The sequence below is a fragment of the Martes martes genome (genome assembly GCF_963455335.1).
Source record: "Martes martes genome assembly, chromosome: 13".
NCBI classification, from domain to species: Eukaryota; Metazoa; Chordata; class Mammalia; order Carnivora; family Mustelidae; genus Martes; species Martes martes.
This window is the reverse complement of record NC_137901.1, coordinates 76,740,098-76,750,363: the sequence shown is the minus strand read 5'-3', so window position 1 is coordinate 76,750,363 and position 10,266 is coordinate 76,740,098. Positions and strand designations below refer to the sequence as shown.

The 10,266-nt window shown below is 49.0% G+C and overlaps 1 protein-coding gene across 1 annotated transcript in view; it reads right to left on the bottom strand.

Moving 5' to 3' along the window:
• Positions 1-912: 912 nt before the first annotated feature.
• Positions 913-10,266, bottom strand: part of OASL (2'-5'-oligoadenylate synthetase like) — a 34,714-nt gene continuing 25,360 nt past the window's right edge. Inside the window, exons 9-12 of the mRNA XM_080821628.1 lie at positions 9,041-9,216; positions 6,151-6,392; positions 3,552-3,699; positions 913-1,938 (exon numbers count right to left, since the gene is read on the bottom strand). Coding sequence (XP_080677754.1) covers positions 1,441-1,938; positions 3,552-3,699; positions 6,151-6,392; positions 9,041-9,216 — 1,064 coding nt within the window. The 3' untranslated portion in view covers positions 913-1,440. The remainder of the gene's footprint in view (positions 1,939-3,551; positions 3,700-6,150; positions 6,393-9,040; positions 9,217-10,266) is intronic.

Sequence of the window (10,266 nt, the reverse complement as noted above, 5' to 3'; positions counted from 1 at the left end):
GGGAGCGCTTCTACTGGAGAGGTTTCTCTGCACCCGCAGAAGGGCGGGGGAACGCAAGGTTTTGTGGGGATTGTAGTTCTTCGACGCCCGGCCGCCTGGGCCACGAACTACCCTGAGAGTTTTCTCAAACGTGAGAGCTAGAAGGGCTTAAGAGGTGAACTTCTCCATCCTTTTCTTGATGAGGAAAATGAGATCCACAGAGGAGACGGAATTGCCTGAGGTCCTACGGGGATTTAATTACAAAACCAGCATTGGTTCTTAGGCTTTGACCCAATGTAGTTTCAATATTATCCATTTATTCCAGTAATTCCCAAATTCTTCTAGGCATCAGAAACACCATAGGGAACTTATTAAAATTCGGATTGTTGTGTCCAACAAAAATTAACCAAAGGAGGGCCCCTGGGTGGCTCATTCAGTTAAGCATCTGCCTTTGGCTCAGGTCATGATCCCAGAGTTCTGGGAGGGTGGGCATCTGGCTCCCTGCCCCCCAGGGATCCTGCTTCTCCCTCTCCCTCTGCTCTTACCCCTGCTTGTGCTCTCTCTCTCTTTAATAAAAAAATAAAATCTTTAAAAAAATATATTAAGAAACAAAAAAGGAACCAGGGCAAAGGGGAGGGGGGAAATGAAACTTTTTATTGGGTGATTGGAGTAAACCTGAACACATGAAGTCCTCTGATGATAGAGATACTGTTCTTTTCTAAAAGCCTTTGGACTATTACGTACCATTTGTGTGTGTGCATCAGGAGTCGAGAGAATTGTTTTACACTTCATCATACTCGCTGAGCGAGACGTTGCCTCCCTCCTCAGTTTCCCAGCAATCCTTACCTCCCAGAGTTAGGAGGCTCAAATGATTCAGCAAGAATCACCAGGACAACATTAGCATGTGTGGAAAGAGATGAAGAACACCCAAGAGAGAATAAACAAAGGTTATTTATTCCCAGCTTGCTATTACAAGGGAGCCAGCCACCATTCCCTGCAAATTGGCAGAGACTCCAAGACAGAGAAAGCTTTATAGTGGAAAAAAGAGAAGGTTTCTCTTCACTTCCTGATTGAAGCTGTTGGCATGGGGAAGCAGTAGGTGGCTAGCTAGAAGCAGGCTGTCCTCTGTGATTGGTTAGGGAACTTACTCGCCTTTTTCTGGTTGGCTCTACGTTGGAAGTGTGGTGGAATTAGGCAGTTAGTGACCAAGTCCTGGTGACCTGGCGTAGATTGCTGCGAAGGTGGTGGTTTGGCTTCCTGGGCTGGGGACTGCAGAGGTTGTGTGGGTCAGAATCCTATCATCATATGTGGTCTGGCCATTGTCCATTGTATACCAAGTGTCTCACATCCTTCCTCATTCCCCCACTTGCAGGGCTAAGCTAACTATTCACAAAGCTGGTGAAGACATGGCACCTCCCCAGGTGAGAGCTGGAGGAAGTGGCTCATATGCTGAGTCCCGGATTAGCAGGGCGGAAATGGAAAGCTTTCAGCTTTCTTGGAGAGTATAAGGGTGTCACCGTCCTGGATCCTATAGCTGCACAAAGACGACCAATCCTGCAGGACTTGACCTTGGAACTCCAGCTGCTGCTTTTTTCTGGGCAGCCCCTGCTGGTCTTCAATCTGCTGCTTCAGGCCTAGGATGAAGCTTTTGGGGTCAATGCCATAGGCATGGCTCCCCCCATCGGGATTCTTCACAAATACCTGGATCTCGTGGGAGGTGTTCTCCACCAGACAGAGGCGAATGTTGGAGAAGATGCCATAATAGGCCAAGGAGCACTGGCTACTGAGGAGCTGTCGCTTGCCACCGGGCTCCTGGAAGGACAGACGCCTCAGGGCCAAGGACCCCTGGCTCTCCCAGATCTTCTCTTGGACCTTCTTTATGGGCTCATAAGGGTTCACCGTAAGAATCAAATCTGAGTAACCCCACTGTCCCACTGTCACTTGGATGTCTCGTGTCCTCTGGAAGGGAGAGAAGAGGGAGAGGGGGTTAATTCCATGCTCCTCTGCCTGACATGCAGAAGTTCCCCTTACCTGTCCCTAAGTTTCCAACAGCAGCAGCAGTAGCAACACACTTGGGCTGTGCCAGCCACCTTCTAGGCCCTGTGCTGGGCGCCCGCACTCTTCTGAATGCATTTTATTCTCACGGTGAAAAGGGAAATCTGTGTTCTAGCGTGGCCAACCAATCCAGCAGGAGATCCCAGTCCCAACCCCAGGACCATTCCGGGTTTTCCCCCTGCCCCACTGGCAGCGGCTGTAAGAGTGGCACAGGTACGGAAGTAAAAGTGTATAAAGTGCCCCCTTTGTACTCAGGGCTCAGACCTTGAGAGATTACTCTCCTCTGAGCCCACCGGCATTAAATAAACCTTGGATCTTCCGAGGTGTCCGAGTGCTGCTGGGTTCTTTGGCCAGGATACAGTCCGGGTCCCGTACAACAGCAGCCTCATGAGGTTGGTTCCTATCATCCCCTTGTACAGATGAGGAAACTGTGGTTGAGCAGGGTTAAGTGACTTAGCGACCATCACAGAGGTAGTGAGGAGCATAGCAGGTATTTGAACCAAGGTAAGACTCCAAAGTCTGTTCTTTACCATCACCGGAGGTCATGCTCAAGGTTCTGGGAGTCCCCGGTGGCTAGAGAACAGCACCTGGCAGGTGCTGGTTGGGGCTGGACCCCTAGCTGATCTTTTCAAGAAGGAATATAGGCCCAGAATCCCCACGTCCTCTGATTTTCAAGATTAAACATCTTTGCACAATGGTTTTTATACTCAGGAAAAATCAGAGGCATATATATTTCAGTCTGTCTGTGGGCCTCACTTGGCTGGTGGCACCCACAAAGACCTGGGCATAAATCCTGGCTCTGCTCCTAGCAGTGTGATGTTGGTTAATTCACTTAACCTCTCTGAGTCTCAGTTTCTTCGTCTGTAAAATGGGGATAACAATGTTCGAGATAGTGATAATAATATTCGACCTCTCTATTTGACAGACTTGTCTCAGGACAAGTGCTTGGCAAGTTATTAAGTACAAGAGGAATAGAATCAAAGTGATTATTATGATCTTTGCCTGTACAGCAGGTTTGCCATTGCATAATAATATTATTTGGCATTTTTTGCTCCCCGAGTAACTTCCCTCTCAGTTCTTTTCTTTCTAGCAGTTTTGTGCAAGGGTGTTTTCATGGGATTGCTTCCCACCCAAATCCAGTGAGTTCTTTGAGAGTAGGAGCCATGTTTGATTTCTACCCCACTGTTGTCCCCACCAGCCCAAGTGCTGGCATGAAACAGCTGCTGATTTCACTCGCGTGGCCTCAATTCCTGCCCACAGTGATCGGGAGCATGACAGCTCTCTCTTCCGGTTATGGCGAAGAGAAAGAAAAAGAGAACGTGAATTTAAAGGAAGAAATCTGAGGCTCAGAGGGTTGGAAATGTTCCCAAGTTCACAGAGCTGCTGGGTGCCAGGACTGTCTGGTTCTAAAGCCTCGTTGGTGCCATCGACACAGAAGGTAAGTAAATAAGTAAATTCTCCACAGTTACCTCCTTCTGAGCTTCGAGCCCCTGACAGCCCCACAGAGGAGCCATTACCTTCACATTCCAGCTGGGGACTGGGTTCTGCTTGTTGTCATAGCAACAGTTCTGTTTCAGGCACTGGGAGGCCCTCTCCGAGACTATGTCCCATCTGTATCCTTCTGCCACATTGCGTGTGGGGTCGGCTGGATCCAGGATGATGGGCCTGCAGCACAGGGAGAGGGTTCCCAGGCTCTTTCTGGTCTGGAGGCCAGAAAGAAGCCTGTTCAAGGAATCATCTAATCAAAACCACTGAGCATGCACTGGGTGCAGAGCCTGGGGGGCCATCGGTCCCGGAGGGTCCGGGAACATTGCTGGAGAGGAACAGATCAGGGTTGATTATATTTCCAAGAAGTCCTTTTTGGGGTGTGGAGTGTTGAGATCCCCAAAGGCATGCTGTAGCAAGAACGGAGGCCCGCTCGGGCAGGTGGGCCTCTTAAGTTCAGAGCTTTTGTTCTGCCGAACAAACTTACTACGTAGGTAAGTTTGAGGCTAGGGCTGCTGAATTGCTTTGGATAATAGAAACACTGTCAGCACTAACCACTGAGAGTTACTGAGGCTCTGGGTCAAGCCCTATAGGAATTAACCTATTTTAATCCTTATAACAGTTCTAGAAGGGAAAGACTATTAGACTATTGGTTTCTTTCTTTCTTTTTTTTCCCTTAAGATTTATTTACTTAAGAGAGAGAGAGAGTGAGAGCACGCACGAATGCATGAGCAGGGGGAGGGGCAGAGGGAGAGGAAGACAAGCAGACTCCCACTGAGTGGGGAGGTCTGGTGTGGGGCTCCATCACAGGACCTTGAGATCATGACCCGAGCTGAAATCAAGAGTCGGCTGCTTACCTAATTGAGCCCCCCCAGGGTGCCCCAGGGAGAGACTATTTTATTGCTGTTATTGCAGTCCCCATTTCACAGATGAGAAAACTGAGGCACAGACTTCTCTAAGTTCTTACTGTCAGCAGATGGGTGTTCCTATCCCTCTGCTGTGCTTCAACAGAGAAGAGGTTGGGCTGCCCCCAAGCATCTCTCTTCTGTATAAATGGTGAATGAATACTTAGAGAATATTGGCTCAAAGAGGGTCTAACGGTCTCCTTAGGTTGCTTGGGGTGAGCATATGGGTCAGATGCCAAGCCCATGATTAAGTCCTGGCTCTTGCCCTCCAGGAGCTTTTGGCTTAGGTGGGAGCTGCGACTTCATCTATGACAGAGTGTGACAGTGTGCTATGGGAGGGTGCTGGACACCACAGGCTCTATGCTTGCTACCCCCAACATCCCTGTACCCCAAAACAGCCCTGCCTGAACTAGGGAGCAGTGCCAGGCTTCCCTACAGGGTAAGGTCACCTGACCCAAAGTGACCCACCAGGTGACCTGACATGTAGGGCCTGGGCCCAATGAATAGACTGGTTCCTTCTGGGGTTTGGACCAAGGATAAAGGAGGTCCCTCATCAAATGGAAGTAAGAGGGGAGCAGGGCAGGTATGGGGAGAGAAGCAGAGGCTGTCAGAGGAAGAGAAGGCATGTGGACCATGAGAGGGAGTGGCAGAGAAAGAGGGTGTCTGTAGGTTTGCCTCAGGTCCTGATGGTTTCCTAACCTCAAATTTCTGGGCATCCTTAGAACGAATCCTCTTTTCATCAGGAGATGGGGTTTTTCTTCCTTGTTTAAAAAAAAAAATAAAAAAAAAGGACCCAACATTCATATAAGGGAACAATAAACATTCTTGGGATATTGCTCGCACTGACCTAGAGCTTCTAATATAAAGAGTTGTCTCAGGCTGGGTTTCTCTAAAAGCAGATCCCAAGAGAAGGATGTGAGTGCCAATGGTTGATTCAGAAGGACAGGCCAGGAAGCCCCAGTCAGGGAGTGGGAGAGTGAGACAGGAAGGGAAGGACACTGATGAAGGGTTTGTATTGAGGTGATTCCCACTGTGGGCAACTGGAGGTTAGTCCCAGCGCAGGGACTCTGGGAAACAATGTAGCACACGTGACCCAGAGAGAGTCCTTCCATCTGGGATGGGAGGGAGCTGGGATGTTTATCCACCAGCCTCCATCGGCCACTGGGGGAGGCTGAAAGCCCCAGGCAAAGGCTGAGGCTGAGCCAGCCTTCACATAAACGGTGACAACCCTGGGGTTGGGGGTGGGTGCTGGTGCTTCATAGAGCTACATGTGCCATGAGAGCGAACACCTCTCTGGCATCTATGGTAGACCAGACAGCATGGGCCCTTTACGTATTTCCCCGACCCTTACAACAGCCTGCATTGTAGATACCACTTACTCCTGCTTTACAGAGGAGGAGCTGAGGCTCACAGTGGTGGGAAAAAGCCAGAGCTGGGATGAAACCCGGCTCTCCGTGATTCTTTGATTCTTTCCACATTTCCATGCTGTTGCTAGAATGCCCTGAAATGGTCTTTTGAAAGCAATAGAGCTAGGTAAGGTGGGGTTCCTTGAGGCACAAGGAGAAGGCTCACAGCCCCTCTGCCCATTGGGGGATTTTGAAAGGTTTGAGATGTCAGGGTGATTTTAGTGCTTGATAAAGCAGCCCTCCCATTCAATGCAACACTGCCTTTGCCTCTTTTCTTTCTGTTCTCTGTGAGATGTGGCAGACACGCAGGGGCCCAGTACCTGTCTCTTTTGAGCTGTTTTCTGACAAAATCCTTGATGACTGGGTTCTGGAATGTGTAGTACTTGGTCCAGTAGATGCAGAGGAACTTAAACTCCTGGAGCAGTTCCATCACTGAGGTGAAGCCTTCATCCAGCCTGAATTTCTTATCTTCCTGAGTACCCATCTCCCAGGCGTAGATGGTCAGCAGCTCGAGGGCATAGTCAGGGGGCAGCGCGGCCCTGGGGCACTTAGCTTTCACGTACTTTTGAAAGAGACAGGAGAGACCCAAAGATCTTGTGTCAGGATCGCTCTGGATGGACCAGAAACTGGCAACTCCAACTTCTTGTCTCAGCTCTGCCACCTACTGGCTGTGTAATCTTGGCCAGTCGCTTTTCCACTCTGGCCCTAAATGGTTTCCCTGTTTCAGAATTAAGGGGCTCAGTTGGTACAGTGGAATTCAAACTATTCCTTTTTTTTTTTTTTTTTAAGATTCTAGTTTTGGGGCACCTGGGTGGCTCAGTGGGTTAGAGCCTCTGTCTTCAGCTCAGGTCATGATCTCAGGGCCCTGGGATCGAGCCCCGCATTGGGCTCTCTGCTCAGCAGGGAGCCTGCTTCCTCCTCTCTCTCTCTCTCTGCCTGTCTCTCTGCCTACTTGTGATCTCTGTCTGTCAAATAAATAAATAAAATCTTTAAAAAATTTTAGTTTTAAGCAATCTCTGCACCCAGTGTAGGGCTCCAAGCCCCAACTCCGAGATCAAGAATTGTATATGCCACTGACTGAGCCAGCCAGGTGCCCCATGTAACTCCTGGAATGGACTTAGGAAGAGGTGTCCCAAAGAATGAATGTGTTGGGCTCTAGATCCCAGTCATTTCTATCTATTTTACTGTACTAGGCTTCTGAAAGATTTCCTTTAAAGGAAAGTCTTCTTTGCTGATAGAAAAAGAGGGGTGGGAGGTTTCTATAGAACGTGGCAATAGCCTAGATTCTGTGGGGGAACACAGAAGGCTCTAGGAAGCATTTCTTTCTTCTCCGTTGTATAGCACCTGTGCTGTTTGGATGGGATTACCACTCCCCTCAACGCCAGGGTGAATCCTGTTAGGAGCTGATAATTGTCCTTATTGTTTAAGTCAGTTTTTTTTTTTTTTTAAGATTTTATTTATTTCACAGAGAGATCACAAGTAGGCATAGAGGCAGGCAGAGAGAGAGGGGGAAGCAGGCTCCCTGCTAAGCAAAGAGCCCAATTCGGGGCTCGATCCTAGGACCCTGAGATCATGACCTGAGCCGAAGGCAGAGGCTTAACCCACTGAGCCACCCAGGTGCCCCTGTTTAAGTCAGTTTAAGTTGGTTTTTCTCCTACTTGAAAAAGAAAGCATCTTACCTGATACCAGTCACTTCCTGTCTAAAGAATCTTTCTAGGGGCGTCTGTGTAGGTCAGTCGGTTCAGTGGCCGATTCTTGATTTTGGCTCAGATTGTGACCTCAGGGTCCTGAGGCTGAGCTCCACAGGGGGCTCTGCACTCAGCGGGGAGTCTGTTAGAGATTCTTTCCCTCTGCACTACCCCCCCCCCCATGTGCATGAACTCTCTCTTTCTCTCAAATAAATAAACAAATCTTTTTTAAAAAGAGAGAGAAACCATATGCGATCAAATCCTTGTTTTAAGGAGGAGGCTTGAACAAAAAAAGAAAGGAGGCTTCTAGAAGCAAAGCTGATATACTGTCCTTCTAGAAGCAAAGAAAGGAGGTTTCTAGAAGCAAAGCTGATATACTGTCCTTCTAGAAGCAAAGCTGATATACTGTCCTTTTTACCAGAAAAAGGGCATATCATATGTAGGAAGAAAGCACTTTGCATTCTTAGACAGCAAGCAAATGAATCATTCTGCGGAGTTCTAGTTCTCCAAAGCCACAAAACCTTGCGTTTCCTGTAAGTGACTGACTAACCACCAAACCAGCTTTGTTCTTGGCTTTGGGCATTCCGATGACGGAAGATGTACCACAACCTTGGTTGACTTGATAATCATGTAAGAAGAAAATGGCTGTTTCCCTCCACCCCCAATAAACAGAGTAACTGTAAACTTACTAACCTTGGAAATTTTCTGACTCTGTTTTTTAAAGATTTATTTATTTATTTTAGAGAGACAGAAAGCGAGTGAATGGGGGGAGGAGCAGAGGGAGAGTGTGAGAGAGAAAATCCTCAAACAGACTCCCCACTGAGTGTGGGGCTCTATGTGGGGCTTGACCCCAGGACCCTGAATGATTGAGCTACCCAGGGGTGTGGGTGTGTGTGTGTGTGTGTGTGTGTGTGTGTGTGTGTTTGCATGTGTGTATTTTAATATATATAAGAAAGCATCTTTCTTCCCCCCTTTCTAACTTTGAGTTTGTTTCTGAGTCTTCCTTTCATAAGTTTAGTTGACTTTGTTCATGGAGATATTTTGAAATATACCTGGTACCAAGCAAGCCACCATCTGTGAAATCTAAAAATTGGCTGTTGCAGATATACTCACTTGGTAATGACCATTACAGGAACACGGGTATTTGTGGGGGGAAACTGGTGTGGGTGCAATTAACGGAAACTTTCCTTCTGTTAGTCCTTAACTAGCTGAGATTAACTAATATCTGGAGAACTCAATGTAGTCAGTGCTAGCCAGTATCGACTGAAACTGGGGTGTCACAAACACTTGTGTCCTGGAAAATATTGTATATTCCTTGCTTTTCTCCTTCCTTCTGTTCCTCCTCCTCCACCTTCACCACTATTTCAATTTACAGTTTAAAAGATTAGCATTTCCTCCCCTTCCCCACTACCATCCCCCCGCCCCCCCCCCCCCCCCCCGCCTTGATGCAGGCCCCGCCTCCTCTTCCCCGCCCTCTTCCCCCGCTTCCCCTATCGTGCCCCCATCCTGGCAGCCCCCTCACCTGCAGGTACCAGTGCTTTACTAGCCGTAGGAGGCTCTTCAGCTTGGTTGGCCGATATTTCACGAAGTTTCTCTGCAGCTCGCTGAAGGAAGGGGAGAAATATCCAGGGTAACCCTGGGCCTCAATCAGACTCACATAGACCTCAGGATGTGGCTGAGTGTTGGAAACAGAAGGCCCTGGTGTGGGAGGGAGCAAAGGTAGAGAGCGGGGATTTAGGAAACCCCAGGTCGTTAAGTGGGGAGGAGGGGACGGAGCCTGCTAATTTTACTGGAGTGTCTCCCCAGGGAAGCCGGACTCTCACAGCCTAAGAGAATCAAGGTTTGCCTTGCTTGATTGTCCTTCTGGAGAACCAAAAGTGGCCACTCAAAAGACTGTTATTCTCTCTCGAGGTCCCCAACCCCCCAGGTCCCCTTGATGACTGCTTGGGATTTCTTTCTCAGTGACTGATTCCAACCTCCTGACACCAGAAGCGAACCAGGGTCAGATAAGAGAGCTGGCGGCCTCAAGGGCACTTGCGGAAGGGTGTGCTTCCGCGGCAGCCATCGCTAATGCATCCCGGCACTCTTGTTCTTGCCCAGGTGGGACCCCGTTTCTGACGCCATCCCTACAAGGTAGATCCTAGCAGCCACCCATCTGGATGAAACCTGATTCACCTGGGGTTGTAGCTGATACTGTTTACTCCAAACCCCAGGACTCTTTGAGGACAAGCTCAGACAAAGGCGATGGTAAGTTGGGGAATAAACATCCCACGCTGTATTTGGTTGAGGGGTACTCTGCGCTGTCCCCTAGAGTTCTCCAGGGGCACGAAGCCAGAGGCTCGTGTTAGTGACTTTGTGATGCTTCCTCCCTTCCGTATCTCTCTCCCCTACTTCCCTCTCAGCATTTCCCAGGACTGTTTATCCTCACACCCTTGTCTTAGGGTCTGCTTCTGGAAAAGCCCAAACAAGGACAAGCCCTGGAACCCGTGATAAATGCTACAGGAGGACCCCAGTTTCTGCTTCTAACACCTTCCCCTCTGCCGCTCTCATCTCCTCTTGCAATCGTGTATTTATCCACATGATTCTTTGGTAATTGTTTCCCAAGTTGATCAACACAATGGCCCGAGTTGGGCCAGCCCCAACTGAGCCCCCAGCTCAGGATGTAGGTTGAACAGATGAATGCAGGTGTCTGCAGGTGGCCGTGAATGAGAGGTGTGGGAGTTCAGGTCTCCCTAAGATGGCAGGTGT